At 37.0% G+C, this 21451-nt stretch overlaps 2 protein-coding genes across 2 annotated transcripts; one reads left to right on the top strand and one right to left on the bottom strand.

Annotated features, from left to right (window-relative positions):
- Positions 1-344: 344 nt before the first annotated feature.
- LOC147487566 (transcription factor TCP11-like) lies at positions 345-899 on the bottom strand. Its single transcript, XM_086574068.1, has one exon. The coding sequence runs from the start codon at positions 897-899 to the stop codon at positions 345-347; it is 555 nt and encodes a 184-aa protein (XP_086430194.1).
- A 437-nt stretch (positions 900-1336) lies between these two features.
- LOC147487565 (ruBisCO large subunit-binding protein subunit alpha-like) lies at positions 1337-11024 on the top strand. The gene is made up of 8 exons (XM_086575145.1): positions 1337-1524; positions 1603-1780; positions 6618-6739; positions 8667-8874; positions 9005-9150; positions 9252-9558; positions 9652-10103; positions 10550-11024. The coding sequence occupies exons 1-8, from the start codon at positions 1471-1473 to the stop codon at positions 10835-10837; spliced, it is 1755 nt and encodes a 584-aa protein (XP_086431271.1). The 5' UTR covers positions 1337-1470; the 3' UTR covers positions 10838-11024.
- The last annotated feature ends 10427 nt before the right edge of the window (positions 11025-21451 follow it).

The raw sequence follows: 21451 nt of genomic DNA, 5'->3' as shown, positions 1-21451 counted from the left end.
GAAGATTTTTGTGTGTTCCTATGATTATTAAATGATTAGAAATCTCACATTTATATTTTCCGATCAGAGCAGTTTCAAGTTTCAACTGCAGATCGAAAAAACTAAACTGTAGGACTGTCATATCCAAGGATTCAATAAAGGTGATGCGGGCCAGCACAAAGTCTAGTACAATTCATGGGACCTACCATATCCAACAAAGTCGGGTTTGTAGAGAAGACAAATAAAAAAACGATTTTCAGATTAACCAAAACTTACATCTGATTGATTAGTTTACATACTGAATCATGAACAAGCCACTTAACCCCGCCCTAACTGCATTTTCAAAAAAAAGTCGTCTTGCTGTTTCAAGCATGAGTAAGAAGACGAACACCATCTTGAGCATCAGCACCATCATTCCTCGACGACTCCATCAACAAAGAAGTAAACGGCATACTAGTACGATAAACATTAAACCCATTGGTAGTATTACTAGTATTATTATACCCCAATGGCTGACAAAGTTGAAGTGAGTACATCTCATTTGAAGAAGGAGCATGAATCGGAGCCATAAAAGAAGCAGTACAACCAGATGAATTATTAGATGAATGGGGTGATGAGGTGGAAACTGGGTCTGCAGGAGTGGTACCAGTCCCAGTAGCAGCTATAATAGACGGCTCGGCGTGGCGAAGGAGCCATTCGACTGTTTCGCCATCGGAGCGGTGACCGAGTTCGCGGGTTAGTTGGAAGATTCTAGCTGCGGTTAATGTTGGTATGCGGACTCGACGACCTCGGCCGTTTACTTTAGTGTGACGGTCTTTGGTTCTTTTGTTGGGTTTGGTTGGGTAACTAGGGTTTCTAATTGAGATTGGGGGAGGAATGGAGCTGGGGTTTTCAAGGACTAACTCTGAACTGAAATCCATTTTTTTTTTTTTTTAAGACTTTGTTCAGTAGTGTGGTGGGGACTGAAGAAGCAAGGGTTTTATAGATTTTATTGTCCCCACTTAATAAAAAGGTTTTTGTTGTTTTGGTTTTAGGGTTTTCTTGCCATTTTGGGTATTATTTTTTATTTTTTATACAAAATGTGTAATGCTTCAGTGGGCCTGGTTTGACCAAACGGATCACGATTAGAATAGCAAGTCTTAATTCTGTCATTATTTAGTCTCTAAAAAGTTTAGAATCAGATTGTGTTCTAAATTTGAGCTATCAATTAATTTTGGTGAAGAATAATGTAGCCTGAAATGGAAGGATAAAGTAATGCACAACAAAAGAGGTAGGCAATTAAAGTTGCATTTTCACTGGAAAATTTGCTTTTGTCAATCATTGGGCTCGTGTTAACTAAGGCCCAGTTGAAAATCACGTGAGTTGCGCACTACAGATTCTGGAAACTCCGTCGTCATCTTTCGCCCATACAACCCTCAACTATATCCACAACCTTAAACCCATAAACCCCCGTAACTAAAACTCTTTCTTTTTAGACTTGTCTCTTTAAAAATGGCTTCAGCAAACGCTATTTCAACAGCATCCATATTCCAAACTCCTAAACAGGTATACTTTTGATGTAACATTACAGCTGCCACATTTCTTATATATATATATATTATGCATTTGTATATAATTGTGCAGGGGAGTTTGAGTGGGAGAATAGATCAGGGGCAGAGAGTGAATTATGGCTCATCTGGGAGCAAGTTTGATGTGAGAGCAAGTGCTAAGAAAATAGCATTTGACCAGGATTCACGGACAGCTATTCAAAGTGGGATTGATAAACTTGCTGATGCTGTAGGGGTTACTCTTGGTCCTAGAGGTATTTGTCTCTTAGTAGGGAAAGACTTTACTTAAACATTATTGTTGATGACTAGTTGGTGCTCAGGTGATTATATATTTGGTTTTTATATGATACAGCAATGTTTGAGATAATGTTTATAAGCCTCGAACTGGAGAGGCGAGGGCCTTATTGAGGTTCAAGGTGAGCCTCACAGGCATACGAGGTCTAACCCTTAATATCTAAAAGCATGCCTGTGTTTTTTTAAAAATATAAGATTAAATGAATAAAAATGAGAAACATCATGTCAGATGCATAGAATTGCTAAAAGAAGCGTAAAAATATTTGAGGGTGTTAGTTTGAGTTTGCAACTAGCACGGTTGAGTTGCATATAAGAAATCTTGAACAAAGTGAGGGGACATAATACTAAAGGAATGATAGAAGTTATTGTGGACATAACACGCCATATGTCAAAATTAAAATACTATGCGACAACATCAACGTATAACAAGGGCATAGTGTTGCTGTTTCATGCTGGATATGGAGGAGTTTTTGTCTAAGGGGTTTAGGGGTTCAAACTTATACGAAGGATATCTAAGTGGAAAACTTAAATGGATAAGTTTGTTTAAAAAAATAAAAAACAAGCATTCACTGAGGCTGTTGAGCCTAGAGTATCAAGTACTGAGACGCAAGCCTCTTACAGTTATAGAGGCTATAGCGAGGAGGTTGCATTATGGAAAGAGATTATAAGAGAGAAATATGGTATGGAGCCTATGGGTTGGTTTACTAGAGTAGAAACCAGAATAATATTGATAATAGAAAAGGTTAAGTGATTACATGGGATCACTCTCTTTAAATAATGAGAGAACACATACTTAGACTACTACCTACTCAATATGGGACTGAACCACATACTATAATTTATATATATCTCAACACTCCCCCTCAAGCCGAAATATACAGACTCTGTATATTTCAGACTTGCAATTACAATGTCAACCCCAAAAAAATACTCCCCCTCAAATACAAAGATAAGAGTTAGATAGATTCTCCATCTCCAAGCTCCAGCCGCAAGCGAAATCTATGAACGAGCACCTAGTAAAAACAACGACAAAGGCTCCGCGCACTTTATGCCTCGGTAGCTCTACAAATAAATGTTCCTCGACTAGAGGTAGCTCCACAAACAAATGCACCTCAATTAGATATAGCTCGAGAACCAGGGCAACACACAATGGAAAAGCTTGACCAATACGACGAAAAATTGCTGAGTTGGATCCAAGAATCAATAACAAAGACCAATCATAGCATTAGGAGAGATGTATCCAAACAATTCATAAACAACTAGGGGAGATGCAACCAAACCAACTAGAAAATCCTTCATCCAAACGCCAAAAATAACAATTACATCAATAAACACCTTATACCAAAACTTCCAATATCACTTGATAGATAATGTAGAACCAAATACTTCCAATACTCCCCCTCAAATCCAAAGACATATATCGCAAGCTCCCTATAAGCATCTTGTCACAACAAATAATGGCAGCATAAAAAAACAACGTATTACCTCAACAAGAGAGAGTAAAAGTCTGCGAAACACCTGAGTATTCGGCACCATTACGGTATAAAAAAAGGGAATCAAACTCGGAAAAAGCTGAACTATCAATGACAGCAGCATACAATAAATTCCTCAATAAGAGGGCTAAAACAAAAAAAGGCTGAGAAACACCAGAGAACTCGGCACCACAACATAAAAGGGAGTCAAACCCTTACAAACGAAAATGCTTATCAACCAACCAATAATTAGGGAGTCCTACCAACTCGCACAAGTCGAGAGGAGGAAAAAACTTGGACCCGTATCTCACCAAAAATAGATCAAGTCAGCCAAGAGATTGAGAGCTCATCAACAAAACCAAAGAAATAGAACAGATGATAATTCTACTAGATCACAGTGAATACTAACTCAGTAAACAGTACCATGAACAGTAACTCGACAAACAGTGTATAAACAGTACGCGTGAACAGTAATCCATCAATAGTGCCGGAACAATACCATGATGAGCAGTGCCATAATGAACAACAACGTGAACAGTAAACCCAAGAGCATAAAAAAATAGAATCATCGAGAACACTACTAAATTTGTTTGCTAGAATAAATTTCCAATTCACATAAACAATATCACCAAAAAAGAATAAAATAAACCTAACAAAATGACCTGAAAAAAGAATTTTTGTTCTTCGAACAACTGGTCACTGATCACCACAATCCGGCCACCGGTGACCAGAAAACGTGAAGCCTAAGTCTGAACTCTTTGGCTTTGATACCAAGTAGAAACCAGAATAATATTGATAATAGAAAAGGTTAAGTGATTACATGGGATCACTCTCCTTAAATAATGAGAGAACACATACTTAGACTACTACCTACTCAATATGGGACTGAACCACATACTATAATTTATATATATCTCAACAACTAAAAAGGTCTCTAATACTTATGATTATTCATTTTGGTGCGGTATTACGAACTGCAAGAGTCTTATGGATGATTACATTAGTTTCAAAGTGGGAGATGGTGTGAACGTACGTTTTTGAGAAAATAGGTGGTGTACTGAAAGGCCTCTCAAATTCAAATTAATGTTTGATGATCTCTTTGCCATTTCAAATAACAAGAATGGGACAATTCAACAACATGTTGATATTAGAGATGGTGTTCTTAAACGGGACTTTCATTTTAGGAGAGGATGGTTTGATAAAGAATTGAAATATCTATGTGTGAGTTTATTGAGAGTAAGAGAATGGTGGATTTGTATATCAGTATTTTCATATAAGAGGAATTTGAATCCTAAAGTGCCAACTAAAGTGAGTTCCTTTTGTATGGGCTTTGATTTGGGGTAGAACTTTGGCAACAAATAATTTGAAGACAAGGGGTATTGGTGATGGTTAATAGGTGTGTCATGTTCTTTCAAAGCAGAAGAATCGATTTTCGTTGATTGTCCAATATCTTTTGCATATGGAGATAATTCATTTCTTCCTTTTGTAGTCAGTTGGTCATAGACGGTCTGTGATTAATGTCTTGGCTAGATGAAAATGTTTTAATCTCTCCCATGTTGGTTGAGTGATTTGGAAAGTTCTTTTTCATGCTATTTGTTGGGGCATCTGGTTAGAGAAAAATAAAAGAATTTCTGAGACCATTTGAAAGGATTGTGGTAACTTAGCATATTTATTTCGGAATTGGCTATTTGGTAATCCTGCAATGAAGAAGGCTAGGCTTAATGACTTAGACATTTTGTGGGGATAATATTGTGATAGATGTCCATCGTTGTAATTTGATTATATGATAGGGCAGGCGTGATCCCCACTATCACACATCTATCTAATAAAAAGCAATGGTGTGGAGCCCACAGAGATTCCATCCAATGGTTGCCATTGTCTTTTCTAAGTTGTGACATGGCAGATCCAAGTGTTTGAAGAGTTTGTGTAATTTTGTTAAGTGTAATCAATACTATGGGATCTATCCAAAAATCAACAATTGCAGCTGAACTTATAAATTGTTGGGCTAGCCCATAAACTGTTAGCGCCTCCAAATGATTTGGGCTTATAGATAATGGGTAATTGGGATGGCCTTGCGGCTGTATTTATAAATTGAGTTGTTTCGATGGTCTTGTGCCGAATATTTTACGCCTAAGATGCGTGTACGCCTTGCGACGAAGGCGCGATGAGTTGTCGGGGTAATGTCGCAGGCGCGTCGAGGTCTCGCGGGCCGTAGGCACAGGCATACCCTAGTTATTTTATAAAAACATTGTTTTACCGGGAATTAAAAATTAAAAAAAAATAGAGAGACTATAGCCTCAACATGTTTCTCTTTTTGAGGCTTTGGACCACGCTTTGAGGCCTAAGCCTCGATGCATTTTCTTACCATTGGAACAGAGCACATCCAGTGATGATCCTTAAAGTTTGAGTGCTCAAATTACATGATCTAAAGACTACAAATCACTGTTTTGGTTGAGTTAAGCACCAAAACCTACTAAATCATGCTACATGGCAAAAACTTGGAGTAATATATTACTATGGAAGTGGCCAGATGGGACCATCCCTTATATGGACCCATGCATTAAAAGGCAATTTGTTCCAATTAATTCTTGTGCTGAAAATTGTGAAAATCTTATGGTTGCAATCTTCAACATTATAAAAATGTTAGGACTTAGGTTTTTTTAGTTCTTTACAAGTCACTCTGATTGTTTGTTTATGGTTCATGTAAGGGTAGGCTAACATACCAGGTTGATATCTTTAAAGAACTTCTCACATGGCTGGGTTTGTTGCGGGGATTGCTGATATCTCTAACCCATCTGGTTCTTCATACTCATGTAAAGAAGATTTTAGATAGTACTTTATCGACCACAAAAAAAGAAAATTTAGGTTTCTTTCTAGAGACTACTTTTAGTTTTGGTTTTTCTAAGGAGCTATTGTATAATTGGTCAAGGAACGTGTCCATCTTTAGGGAGTTGAGATTTCTTGATTTTATTTGTAATTGGGATACACTAGTGTTGTAATGTTGCTTTTGGGAATCTTGTGGGGATGTAGTTAGCTACTCTTAATTTCTCGCTAAGGGCTAGCTATCTTGTTTGTAACACTCTTATTATTATTGGGAATGAAATTTAACTTTTACAGAACAAAAAACAAAGTTTTGGTTTTCCTAATAATGCCAGTGAATTCTTTTTTAGAACCTATATCTGCCTGTATAGTGGGTTTGTATTTGTCATTCTTTGCTTTGTTGTCAAATTGTGTTTCGGAAAGCATTGAGTGCAGCTAGATTGTGATATCTTATAGCATGTTCATTATATTTTTTACATCTACTATGTGTCTCTTATGCGTGAAGGGAGGAATGTTGTGTTGGATGAGTATGGGAGTCCTAAAGTGGTTAATGATGGGGTTACTATTGCTCGAGCTATCGAACTTGCGGATGCAATGGAAAATGCTGGTGCCGCCCTCATAAGGGAGGTATGAATTCCCCTGTACTAAACCAGAAACTTGAGCTCCATTCACAGTCATGAAAACAATGTCTCAAAATAGTATATATTCTCTTACATGACAATGTGTATGTGCAGCCCCATTCATGCATATCTAATGTCTATTTTATGGGTTTTGTACTTTTGTTATCTTTTGTATTGTATATGCGGGTTGGACTACTGCTTATTGATGCAACTTTAGCAAGTTTTGTTGGGCTTAAATATTTACTGGTCCGACATAAGTTACTTTATCTCCAACCCAAGCCTCACCCCGTAGTATCTACCTGAGCCCACTTAATCCAATCCTTGACTGAAGCCTCAGTTGGGTTGTTGAGGTTGTATTTTTCTTTCTTGCTTTTGGTTTCATCATTTCATTTCCTTTGAAAATTTATAATACGTGGAACCAAAGACATGGAACCAAGGATTAGGGAGAAGATTATTGGAAAGAACCATGTAATTTAGAAGTCTAAGTCATCTTTTGATCCTTGAAGGAAAGAAAATCAAAATAAGTCTTTGTACTTCAGACGCCTAGAAGGTTGGTGGTCTGGTATACTGGGTTATACAGCGTCCTAATTAAGTCCATTCCACATTCAGTAGGGCATCATTCTTTCAAGCCATCCCCGACTCAAGACATGAACTTGCAATTCCATCTCGGGTCAAACGTTAGCTTTTGTGACTCAAATATCCTTACTTCTAGTAGTCTGTATTATCCGGTATGAGTTTGACTATAAATCCAAACATGTTTGAATCTAGAAAGTTGATGGGAGGAACGACAATGGTTCCATCAATTACTGGAGGGAAGGGGTTCTCTATCTGGAAGCACGGATCTGGGTAGAAATATTGTATCTGGAATATGGATATGATGATATGACAAATATTGAAAATTAGGATATTTGCACCATGAGGATAGAGCGATGAAATAGGAAATTGGATGGATTTTTATACTCTATGTGTAGAGTCAAAAAGTCAGTATGCAGAGAAGTCCTACAGTTGAATTAAAGAAAGCAATTATGAGGAAGAAAACGAAAGAAAATGTGATAAGCTCATAAGTTATACAAAAGACCTAGAAGTACCCCATATCTAGCTCAAAAATGATAAAAGCCCTAAGGTACCGCGGTATCACCTTCCCCTTTCCCTACGTATACATCCTTTTGTTTTACATAATTAAGTACACTCTTCAATTTATAGATTCAGTAGTCGTTAGCTTTTCCCAGTTAGACCCAACTTCATGAAGCTGATCATCTACGATGCCCCATCTCCTTTGAAAAAAATATATTCCTTCTCATTGGTACAAACTCATTTTTTTTAATCAATAAAATCATGGTTGTGAGCAGGAACTTTTGGCTGGGTGGATTCTTAGATGTACCAGTGTTGTATCCCCGCTTAAGACATTTCCACAACTCTATATTGTATGTGTTTGTGCTTCTTTGGTTTGTAAGCATGCCTCAATGTGTGGTGCCAAGAATTTATGATGCAACAGGCTAAGATGTATCTGGAATCTACTTTGGAAGCATAACAATCTTTATTTATTTCTTATTTTATTCTTTGGATGATTTTATTTTTTGAAGATGAACCCTAGGTTTTAGCGCTATGTCTAAATTACCTATAAGAGTCAAGCTTACTTCGTTTTAAACTTCTATGTTTTCAAAATCTATTCCAGACTAGCTGTTTGGGTAACCCTTCTAGTCTTCTAGAGATCTCCCGTTGCACGTTGCCGCTATTTTTGCCTATGTTACAGTCTTGACTGTTGACTTATGATTAATCAGTTTTGGTTTTCACATTTATTTGCAACTTATTGCTTATGGAGGATGATTTCAATAACCATCAATGCATTATTGTTTTTGATTGAGTGTTAGCCTGATTTTACTTTCTTGGAAAGAGAATAAGTTAACAGCAAGATGTTATAATTTGGGATGTAGGTTGCTAGCAAAACTAATGACTCTGCTGGTGATGGTACAACGACGGCATCAGTACTTGCACGTGAAATTATTCAGTTGGGTTTGTTCGCTGTTACATCTGGTGCAAACCCCGTCTCCATTAAGAAAGGGATTGATAAGACTGTACAAGGGCTAGTGCACAAGTTGGAAGAAAAAGCTAGGCCTCTCAAAGGACATGATGATATCAAAGGTACTGTAATTTTGACCAAGTATTTTAGTCGTGTTTTAAGGCTCAATGTCACCAATGCCAAATCGAGTTACTGTTGACCAAATGTCTCTTGACCTACCCTGAATTGATGGTTGCAATGGGCATGTTTCAGCTATTGCCTCTATCTCTGCTGGCAATGATGAGATAATTGGGACCATGATTGCTGATGCTATTGATAAGGTCGGGCCTGATGGTGTTTTGTCTATTGAGTCCTCGGCGTCCTTTGAGACGACTGTTGAGGTGGAAGAAGGGATGGAGGTTAGATATTGTGTACGCTGATTAATTTGCTAATTACGTAGTATAGAATGGTTTAGGAATGATTCAAATTATTGATAAATCTCCTTGTACTAAATTTGCAGATCGACAGAGGTTATATCTCTCCTCAATTTGTCACAAACCCAGAGAAGCTAATTGTTGAATTTGAGAGTGCTAGAGTCTTGGTGACTGATCAAAAGATCTCAGCAATAAAGGATATAATCCCGTTGTTAGAGAAAACATCCCAACTTAGGGCCCCATTACTTATTATTGCAGAAGATGTTTCTGGGGAGGCTTTGGCCACCCTTGTTGTGAACAAGCTGCGAGGTATCCTCAATGTTGTTGCAATCAAGGCACCAGGTTTTGGTGAGAGGAGGAAGGCTCTTCTGCAAGACATTGCGATTTTGACCGGTACCTTTCTGTCATATTATCTGAAATGAAATGTGTTATCTTGAGGTTTCAATGTATTGTTTAGTCATCATTGTGTTTGTCTTCACTCTTCAGGAGCCGAGTTCCAAGCAAGTGATTTGGGATTGTTGATAGAGAAAACGGATATTGAGCAACTTGGTGTGGCAAGGAAAGTGACTGTCACCAAGGACTCGACCACTATCATTGCTGATGCTGCTTCTAAAGATGAGGTCCAAGCTAGAATTGCTCAAATAAAAAAAGAGTTGGCTGAAACAGACTCTGTATATGACTCTGAAAAGCTGGCTGAAAGAATAGCCAAGTTGTCAGGTGGAGTTGCTGTCATCAAAGTAGGGGCTGCCACGGAGACTGAACTCGAGGACCGAAAACTTAGAATTGAGGACGCAAAGAATGCCACTTTTGCTGCTATTGAGGAGGGAATTGTGCCAGGTGGTGGTGCCGCTTTGGTTCACCTTTCTGCATGTGTTCCAGCAATTAAGGATAAACTTGAAGATGCTGATGAACGACTTGGTGCAGACATCGTACAAAAGGTAACATATGACCTTCTGTTTGCAAAAGACGTTGGTGTGAAATTCAAAGATATTAGAATAACGACACCCCAATGGTTTCAAAATGCTGACAATATAGGCCAAATGTAAATGTTTTCTTGCAAAGTACACTGTCTTCATAATGTGCAAGTATTCGGTTCTCTTCTAATCTGAACTTGCACTTTTAAGGTTGTTCATGCTTCTGAATCCCATCGAAGGTAGTGATTTTTGGATGTGGGTTCCTAATTCTGAAAAATTGGTTTTTTCTATCCTTTTTTTGTGAAAGAGCCGGTAAAAACAAATTGTAATAGTAATAATAATAACAATATTATTATTAAATCAGTTCTTTCATTTAACCTGAATGTTTAGTTGGTGAGACCTGTCAGATCTGTGAATACAGGTTTCCTTTGATAGAGTTCTCGTTGTTTAATTTGGATTATTTTATGCAGGCATTAGTATCACCAGCGTCTTTGATAGCCCAAAATGCTGGAGTGGAAGGCGAGGTGGTCGTGGAGAAGGTGAAAGCAAGTGCATGGGAAGTTGGATATAATGCAATGACGGACACATATGAAAACTTGATGGCATCTGGGGTTATTGATCCCGCGAAGGTGACTAGGTGTGCGTTGCAGAATGCAGCTTCAGTGGCAGGGATGGTCCTCACCACACAGGCCATTGTGGTGGAGAAGCCGAAGGACAAGTCTACTACTGCTGCGGTGTCGTCAGGCCTTGCAGTGTAGATTCGGGTGCTTGTGGCTAGTTCTGTAAGTTGAGGCCATTGTCGCGGGAATTAGGTTTTTTATTTTCTGCTTACTATTATTAGTTAGACAATGCAACTTTTGTAGAAAACTGATCAGAATATTTAATCAGAGAATGTATTTTCTTATCATCATAAGATTTACCAGAGAATGTATTTTCTTATCATCATTAGTTTGGTGTACCAGTGCAGCTTCCTCTTCTATTCCGTATTTATGCCTTTATTGCCGTCTCCTCTTATCAATACTTGTGCCTCTAATACCTCCTCTTCTCAGTACTTGTACCTCTATGACAAACATGAACCTCGATCAATGGGCAACACTTAACTCAAGCGCATTAGTAAAAGTAGAAGTCTAGTGAATCACAAAAGTGGCCGACTACTCAGATTCATTGATCATTCACAATGACAAGCCAGTTATTCTCATTTCCCAGTGATTAAAATTCAGATTCTGGTATAGCCCTCTTTCCTAGGAGTGTGGCCAATTTTGTGGTATAGGTCGTATAGCAAAGGCTCTAAGGCTTTAGCAGTTTTTGTTCACTTTACTGGCACAAAAATAATTATGGGCCAAAATCATCTTTACAAAAGCTTCTGCGAGAATGTTATGGACATAGTACTAGTTCAGCCTCTGTGCATCTAAAGACCTGTTAGATATGGAAAATTTATCCCCTTAGCAACTTTGAAAATATTGACCGCGACAAGTTAAAAGATCCTAAACTTGTGTCAAGTCTCGAACACCTTTGGTACTCTTTTTTGGTAAAACTGTGTCTCAGTGTGATGCATCTTTCTTACAGACTGCTAAGTATCCTTTGAGGAAGTACTATGGCCAGCTCGGAGTGGATTTGTGTGACAAAAAAGTCAATTTTGTTGCAAGGGTTTAAAACTTTAAATTATTCCCACCTATACAACACAATATAAATAGGGGAGGCCCAAGCACCCACAGCTAGGAATATATAGTTTTGTTTTGATTTAAGAGAGAAGAGTTTGACGAAATTGTCATCTGCCTACACAAAAAGACAAAATCCTTGAGACAAGTTCATAACACTCTTACTAAGGAAATACCAGCTGAGCAATACACCTCGAGAGTTAGTTTTATTGACGAATTGTGACAGTTAGAAAGAACACCAAAATAGATGAAACAGGTTATGGATTATGGAAAGTGATAATTAACTTTTCCACAATTGACGGTGAGAGGAATTGATAATTTGATAGAGAATGTGAAGTTTGGACCATTAAACGAGGCAAGGTCATAAAAGAAAACGGGGCAATGTCAATAGTGACAATAATAGACAGGTATGAAGATGTCAGTACGCCACATTTATTGAGAAATTGACACACTGAGTAATAGACGATGCGTAGAGATTCCAGCGGAGAAAGACCTGACGTCTACAAGAGTATTTGTAGCAAATATATGGATTCACTTTTATCACCCCCGCACAAAGATTCCCTGTCACTTTCTCCACCTAAAATTTTCAAATCATTCTAGAATCTTTGTGTCCTTGCCCCTTTTTCTTTCTGCTTTCCCACGCCTCAATAATTCGTTCGTTTGAGTACTTCCTTTTACTTCCACAACATCTCTTTTAGTTTTCAACTTTTCCTCAAGAAACAATGACTAAAAAGGGTATCAAATTTTAGACGTTTTGATAATATGGAGACAAATTTATTTTCTTGACAATTTGGGGACCAAACTGTTTTATTTTTGCAATGTAGGAACTTCCGTCAAAGTTTTCTAACACCATTTATAATTTGTATTAATTTTTATTTTATAAATTAATACAAATAAAAATTAATTTGTAATGTTGAAAAAAAATTAATATAAATTATTTTGTAATGTTGAAAAAAATTAATATAAATTTTCTAATTTGCAAAGTTGAAAAAAAAAATACAAATTAATACAAATTAGAAACGGTATTAGAGAAATTTAACGGAAGTTCCTACATTGCAAAAATCAAACAGTTTGGTCCCCAAATTGCCAGGAAAAAAAGTTTGGTTCCCATATTGTCAAAAGGTATAAAGTTTGATACCCTTTTTAGTCGTTTTTCGTTTCCTCAATTGTATAGAAAAAGGAAAACACTAATAAATTGTTCAAAATCCTCACTTATCCATTATCACATTTTCCTTCAAACTATTGCAATTGTGCAGGGCAAGAAGCACGTTCAAATCTTGACGAGAGAGCGACCTTGAATTTAATTTGAGAAAAAACAATATCATGGGCCTTTTTGTAGAATCAATAAACCATTGAAACATTGTGAAAATAATGTGCAAAATTTTGCAATGTCTTGTCAAAATTATATATAACTGTTAAGGACCCAATACTTAATTACTATTATGAGTTCAGTAGAATTGGTTATTTCTAATTGAGTTGTGTCTAGTTATGAAAGTTGTTTAAGTTGAGTCCTAGTGAAATTAGGAGGATGTTTATCTTTAAATTGAAAGGTATCATTGTAATTAGTTTTCCCCAAGCAGTTATTTAATTCAATAAGAATTCGGTGGTTTGTGATCTCCAATCAAAGGGTTGTCATTAGGTGGTTTGATCTCCAATTCAAAATATCAATTTAGGGTGCGGTTCTTCAATTTATTGGTTAAGGATCTTATTATTTGGTATCAGAGCGTTCGATGTTTGATAGTTATCAAGTTCATCTTTTCGTGTTATTAGGTTTGGTACATTCAACAAGCCTCACCAAAGAACAACACACTTTTGGTTATATATATATTTGGTATCATCTCTCAATCACGTTGTTGTCTTCCTTATTCAAAAAGACACATTCTGTTCACCCAATCCACCCAAAAAAAAAAGTCCATTTTACATAGTTATTTGACTTTCTTCAAGACGATAGTAATAGAATTAGAAGAAAATTTTGATACTCTTACCTCTCGAGTTGATGCAATGTCGACGAATGTCCAAGAGTTAATGCAGGATCGCCAGAATACTAATACTATCATCAAAGAGATACAAGATTCCATAAAAAAAAAAAAATTAGCAAATGGCGAACCAACACCTCAAGCACCCCAACCTGTCCAACACGACCTTATTCGTAATCATACTCAACAATTTTAGCATGATGGAAATACTACTGAAAACAACCAACAAAGAGCTATTATTCAAGATCGCACTCTTCGTATTAATTTTCCAAAATTCGATGGTAAAGATCTTGAAGGATGGCTGTTTCTTCAAGCAGAGCAATATCAAGATCTTAATAAAGTTACCAACGCACAGATGGTTCCTTTAACTGTTGTACATCTTCAAAGGGTGGGACACTATCCTATGGTATCATCGACATACATAAATGACATACGCAATCTTTTTTTTTTATTGACAAGCCTGTTTTAAATGAGACCAGTAACTCTTTGATACACAATCCTACTTACCTACACAATCACAATGAACTAAAAGCTAGTTTTATGGGGATGTGATCTCCATAACATGGAGATCATCTCCACAAAAAATCAGCTCCTTTAAACATGTCTAAACCTACCAAAAGTTGAGTTAAAGTTAGAAATTTATCTGACAGGTTATAGAATTTTAGCACTTTTTTGACAAGACTAGACGCATCCAGTTTAGTTGATTTTTTATGGAGATACTATCCATGGTAGGGGGGTAATATCTGGAAAAAAAAAAAGCAACCCTTAGAGTAATGTGCAAGTCCTCTTTTGGATTTCATATGTCATTTATGTATGTCGACATAGCCAACCCGAAGTATATATATATATATATAGGCCGGATCTTAGAAGTACATACTTATTTAAAGTTAAAATAAATACGTAAGTAAAATTTCACCTAGAAAATGAATTCAGACCTAATATTTTGTGGATATTATCTACTCACCATAAACATCATCTCTACAAAATTTCAACTAATTTGGAAATCTCTAACTTAGGCAAAAGATGATTGCAAAAATAATATTGTCTAGACCGTTAGATTTTTTTTTAAAGATGACAACAATTTTTAGCTAGGTTAGAAGTTTCCAAATGAGCTCAAATTTTGTGGAGATGATCTTTATGGTATGTAGATAATACCCACAAAAAATTAGAGTTGAATTCATTTTCTAGGTGGTGTTTTACTTACGTACTTATTTTAACTTTAAAATAAGTATGTACTTCTAAGATCGGGCCTGTATATTTATATAGATTAACTTGAATTCAGGACAGCTATTCAAAATCTTAGTGAAACACTGGATTTGTTATCTAATGTCTGCTTTTCGTGAAAAAAGACCAATTGAAGTGGAAGGTTTCTTCAAACAACAACGGAGCTGGGTCAACTATTCAATCAAATGATATTGAGCATGTTTCCCATCTCTTCTCGATAAACAAGTGGGGTACATCTTTCCAAAATTGTGCTCAATCTCATATGTGGCAATTCCACCAAGATCTCTTCGTTAGTTGGGGGAAGAATACACACGAATCGGATTTTTTGAGGAACGTATCGAGAGAGAATTGTATTTGGTTAGACAATGTGTGGTTGGTAAACAAGGATTGGGTTTTTAGCAAGGTACGGAATGTATCGTCAAATATGCAATATGATTCCACAAGATCTATTTTCGTTCAAGTAATGGATTCTAGCCAATTGAAAGAATCTTCTGATCAATCCAGAGATCATTTTGATTCCATTAGTAATGAGGATTCGGAATATCACACATTGATCAATCAAAGAGAGATTCAACAACTAAAAGAAAGATCGATTCTTTGGGATCCTTCCTTTCTTCAAACGGAGCTTAACAGAGATAGAATCGATCGATTCGAAATGCCTTTTCTCGAGATTCCTCAATGTCCCGGCTATTCACGGAACGGAGAAGCAGATGAATAATCATTTTCTCCCCAAGAAATTGAAGAATTTCTTGGGAATCCTACAAGATCAATTTATTCTTTTTTCTCCCGATGATGGTCAGAACTTCATCTTGGTTCGAATCTTACTGAGGGGTCCACTAGAGATTAGAAATTGTTAAAGAAACAACAAGATTTTTCTTTTGTCCCTTCCAGGAGATCGGCAAAATAAAGAAATGGTTGATATATTCAAGATAATTACGTATTTACAAAATACCGTCTCAATTCATCCTATTTCATCAGATCTGGGATGTGATATGGTTCCGAAGGATGAACCGGATATGGACAGTTCCAATAAGATTTCATTCTTAAACTAAAATTCATTTTTTTATTTCTTTCATCTATTCCATGACCGGAACAGGGGAGGATACATGTTGCACCACTATTTTGAATCAGAAGAGAGATTTCAAGAAATGGCAGATCTATTAACTCTATCAATAACTGAGCCGGATCTGGTGTATCATAAGGGATTTGCCTTTTCTATTGATTCCTACAGATTGGATAAAAAAAAATTCTTGAATGAGGTATTCAACTCCAGGGATGAATCAAAAATGAAATATTTACTAGTTCTACCTCCTATTTTTTATGAAGAGAATGAATCTTTTTATTGAAGGATTAGAAAAAAATTGGTCTGGATCTCCTGCAGGAATGCTTTGGAAGATCCAAAACCAAAAATAGTGGTATTTGCTAGCAACAACATAATGAAGGCAGTCAATCAATATAGATTGATCCAAAATCTGATTCAAATCCATGGGTACATAAAAAATATATCGAATCAATTCTTTTTAATGAATATATCCGATCGCAACTTCGAATATAGAATTCAAAGGGATCAAATAGGAAATGATACTCTGAATCATAGAACTATAATGAAATATATGATCAACCAACATTTATCAAATTTGAAAAAGAGTCAGAAAAAATGGTTCGATCCTCTTATTTCTTGAACCAAGAGATCCATGAATCGGGATCCTTATGCATATAGATATGTAAAGTTCTAAATTATTATTAAGGGTAAATTAGGAAAGGACACTTGAACCTTAGGGGCGATTACGTACTGGGCCAGTCGGATAGACGGTTAGCTGACGTAACGTAAATTAATTTAACACCGACCGAGGAAATCCAATTAGTTCCGGAAAACCACTTGAAAAGTTCATAGATTTCATATAATTGGTTACTTAGAATATACTAAAAATCGAAAAGAAGATAAATAAGAAGTGATAAAATAATTCGATACGTAGTAAACTCGTGGGCACCTAACTAAATAATTTAATAGTCAATAAAAGTCCGTCGCCTGCAAACCCGGAAACTGTAAAACTGGACAAGTCGCTCGACGACAGCGTCGCAATTACGGTATCGCGTGCGCAAACTTGGGCGTTGCACGCGAGGGCGGGGGATTCAAAACCGGGTTGGATGCTAAATTAGAGGTAAGGGCAGGATGGTCTTTTGACAACAAAATAGACAAAATCGCACCAAAAATCGCACAGAACAAAAAAAAATCACACTTCTTCTTCCCCAATTCGCACCTTTTAAAACCCTAAGAGAGAGAAACCGAAATTCTCTCAATTCCCACCGATCCAACCATAAATTCTTCACACCCAAACCTAGGAACACTAAACTGAAGTGAGAGAATTCAAAATATCTTGGAAATTCGAGCATACCGAAGCCAAATCGCGGCGGCAGTTGGGTTAGTTCCTCTCCAATCGATTCAAACCAAGAATTCCAACACCCAATCCTTAGTAGCACTCAAATCAAGTGTGAAGCTTCGAAAATTCTTGGATTGGCGTCGGGATTCGCGAAAGGTCAGTGAATTTCGTTGTACCGCCGCTGCCGGGTGAGTTTAATCTGCCTCAATCAACAAGTTTAAACTCGATGTTGATAGCTTGCGATGTATTGATGGAAATATTGAACGGAGTGTGGTATTTTTGGCAAAGAGCATTGGAGAAGCTAGTGAATTTCGAGCGCACCGCTTAAATCGCAGAGAAAGGTGAGTGCGATTCGTCTCTATTAGATAATTAGCTTTAAATTTCGATGGAATTGGATATATCGGTTGTAACTGATTGTATTGGGGGTGTTGAAGGTCGGCAGTGGCAGTTTGGAGGAGCTAGAGTGGAGTGAAATAGTGGTGGAGCCGAAAACTGAGGAGGGATCGGCTGACTCGATAAGAATTTTAAATATTCAATCTATTTTAGAGCATTGATGCTAGTTCACACTTGTTTAAGATCACGTTGAGTATCGAATAAGTGAGAAAGAACACCCACTTAGTAGTATTGGATTAAATGTGAATTGAAGAGTGGAATTTGTGGTAGTTAGAGTTGGGAAAAATCATAATAGTTAGGGGGATTGATAGATATGATTGGTATTGATGTGCGGTCCTACAGTGGCTGTAAATGACTACAGAGCCCTGTCAGAGGAACAATGCCAGAAATGGCCTGTAGCTCTGTTAATGGTAGTTAGATGAAAATTATCTGAAACCCAACTCTTAACGTCGAGAATTTCTTCTCGGCTTACGCTAGATAATGATTTCTCGTTGTTCGATCAATTCTAACAACCGACGTATATGTATATGTTGTTATAGGAGTGAATTCGAGTTGATTCGGTTAAGCGAGCTTGATTCGGTTAAGTGGGATTGAGGAGAACGGAGCTTGCTAAGGTAGGAACCTACATACCAATATATAGCATGCTTATTTTCATGCATGATTTGAATTGTTTAACTAGGAAATAGATAGTTGCGTATCAACCATGCATGTATATATGATATTCATGTTTTGCACTGTATTTCCTCGCTATAAACTATATATACATATAGCTTTTCGTGTGAAATGGGTTTTTCAAAAATCGGGGTAGCGAGGGATTGTTTTCTGGTTAAAAGTGAAAAACTGGTTTTGGGAAAGGTTCGCGTCTCTTGTCTCAGTAAGGAGATAGAGAGATGGATTTTGTAATGCGGTAAGGATTACCCGGTTGTTTGTAACTAGGTGCGCAGGTTCGGATTGTTTCGGGATGGTCGTGTGTTATTTTACGATGATTCGCCGTTTGGGAATCATCGGTTGTTATTTACTATGACCGGCCCGTTTGGGAGTCATAGGTTGTTCTACTCGAGGATGGGAAATCCAGGGAACTCACACCTACATAATCAATTTTTAAAAGAAAAACTACATAGGTAACTAGAGTATTTGAAAATAATCGGTAATATGAGTATATATATATATATATATTACTATGTTTATCACGAGGGATTTAGAAAAGGGATTGTGAATTCTATAAAGAAGGAACCGTTGTCGCATTTTAGGAGACGGCAGTCATTTCTAGATTCCAACTGTGGTGTACACCTTCGAGGTGGTGGGCCACCTTTAAAGGGATGCATCACTGGATGTAGTCCGGGAATTCCTTTTCTACTTTTCTAGATAACCATGCTTGTAATGCGTCACTTGTGTATGGTGATTAGCTTGTGTGGGGTTACATATTACCCTCGATGAGGTTTAGACGCGAGGAGTGAGAGTTTAGTCCACTCCTGGATGTGTGTCAGGATCCTGAGCAGTCTGCAGTCGTCGAACGGTTGACCACCGTAAGTTAGGGGACAGCCCGTATGGGGGTCGTGGTCACAGGGCCCACCTGAGCCCTAAAAGCTTTGGGGATTTTGTGTGTACGAACACAACAACGGCATTTCAGCTCCCTGCCGGTAAAATCAGGAAAACAACGGTGCATGGTTCACATTGGGAAGTACTGAACCGAGATTGCCTCGGATCGGGCCGAGTACCGCATTCTCACCATTCTAATAGGATGCAGCGGCCACAATAGTTGTATGATGACTGTGAAAACTATGTTTTGAATATTAAAGAAGCATGCCGATATGATTTATGCTAGCTAGTGATTTATTGTATAGTCACGATATTTGGATATTATTATAAAAACCTGCATGTTTTAAATGTTTTGTATAAGTAGTCTAGTATTGGTTATGTGTGTTTCTACTGGGCATCGTTGTTGCTCATCCTACTTAACATTTCAGACGAGCCAGTTGCGGAGGAGGCTTTTCCTAACCCTAGCGATGAGGGTTATGGGGATTTGGGAGGATTCCCCTTATGCTTTGACGAGAGACAGAGTCAAGTTTATATTTTGGGGCTGTATAGAGATAAGCTAGGTTATTCTTTTGCTGTATATAATGAGCATAGCTCTTTTCTTTTGGTTGTATAGTAAGAGGCTAGTTCCTTTGGTTGTATATATAGTGAGCTAGGCCATTTTGATGTAATATTTGATGTATTTAAGTAGCAGTTACACTTACATAGTTGGTGGATGGGATTTGATGTTGTTTAGAAGGTTGGTTTATATATATATGGTTGGAAGAATGAATTATGAGATGTCCAGGGATTATGACAGGTTTATGACAGGTTTTTAGGGTTTACGAACGTCGATTAAACAAAGGAAACTCTGCCAAAATTTCGGTAGAATCGGGATAGGTGTCGGCCTCGAGATTCATTCCACGTCCTCGGGATGTGTGTTGGGTCTCGGGGCGTGACAAGATACAAATGGTCCAATGGGAGTAAGAATTTCCAGGAACATTTGGAACATTTCATTTCTGAGCAGAAGAGCCATTTTCAAGTAGTGTTCGATCGATTATGTATTAATCAATATTCGATTGATTGGTCCGAGGTTGTCGACAAACAAGATTTTTCTAAGTCACTTCGTTTCTTTTTGTACAAGTTGTTTTCTTTTTTCTTTGTATCGGGAATATCCCCATTCATAGGTATGAGATCCACATTTATGAATTGAAAGATCTGAATGATCAATGCTACAATCGGTTGTTAGAATCAATAGGTGTTCAAATCATTCATTTGAATAAATTGAAATCCTTCTTATTGGATGATCATGATACTTCCCAAAAATCAAAATTCTTGATCAATGGAGGAAGAATATCACCATTTTTGTTCAATAAGATACCAAAGTGGATGATTGACTCCTTCCATACTAGAAATAATCACAAGAAATCCTTTGATAACACTGATTCCTATTTCTCAATGATATCCCACGATCGAGACAATTGGCTGAATCCCGTGAAACCATTTCATAGAAGTTCATTGATATCTTCTTTTTATATAGTAAATAGACTTCGATTCTTGAATAATCCACATCACTTCTGGTTCTATTGTAACAAAAGATTCCCTTTTTATGTGGAAAAGGCCCGTATCAATAATTATGATCTTAATGTGATGGACAATTCCTCAATATCTTGTTCATTCAAGAACAAAATATTTTTTTCAAGCGCCAAGAAAAAAAACATGTTTTGGGGGAGAGATACTATTTCACCAATCGAGTCACATGTATCTAACATATTCATACTAAAAAAAATTTCCACAAAGTGGTGATTTAAACATATAACTTGTACAAATCTTTCCATTTTCCAATTCGATCCGCTCCATTCGTTCGTAGAGCTCTTTAATTGATCGTAGACATTTCTGGAACACCTCTAACAGAGGGACAAATAGTCAATTTAAAAGAACTTATTGTCAACCTCTTTCAGATATGAATCCATCTGATCCAGAAGGGAAGAACTTGCATCAGTATCTCAATTTCAATTCAAACATGGGTTTGATTCACACTCCATGTTTTGAGAAATATTTACCATTCGAAAAAAGAGGAAAAAACTGAGTCTTTGTCTAAAGAAATGCGTTGAGAAATGGTAGATGTATAGAACCTTTCAACGAGATAGTGCCTTTTCAAATCTCTCAAAATTGAATATGTTCAAAGCATATATGCCATGGTTCCTTACTTTGACAGAGTGCAA

Source organism: Coptis chinensis, chromosome 7 (genome assembly GCF_015680905.1).
Source record: "Coptis chinensis isolate HL-2020 chromosome 7, ASM1568090v1, whole genome shotgun sequence".
NCBI lineage: Eukaryota > Viridiplantae > Streptophyta > Magnoliopsida > Ranunculales > Ranunculaceae > Coptis > Coptis chinensis.
The sequence above is the reverse complement of the archived record's forward strand: the minus strand, read 5'-3'. Positions and strand labels throughout refer to the sequence as shown.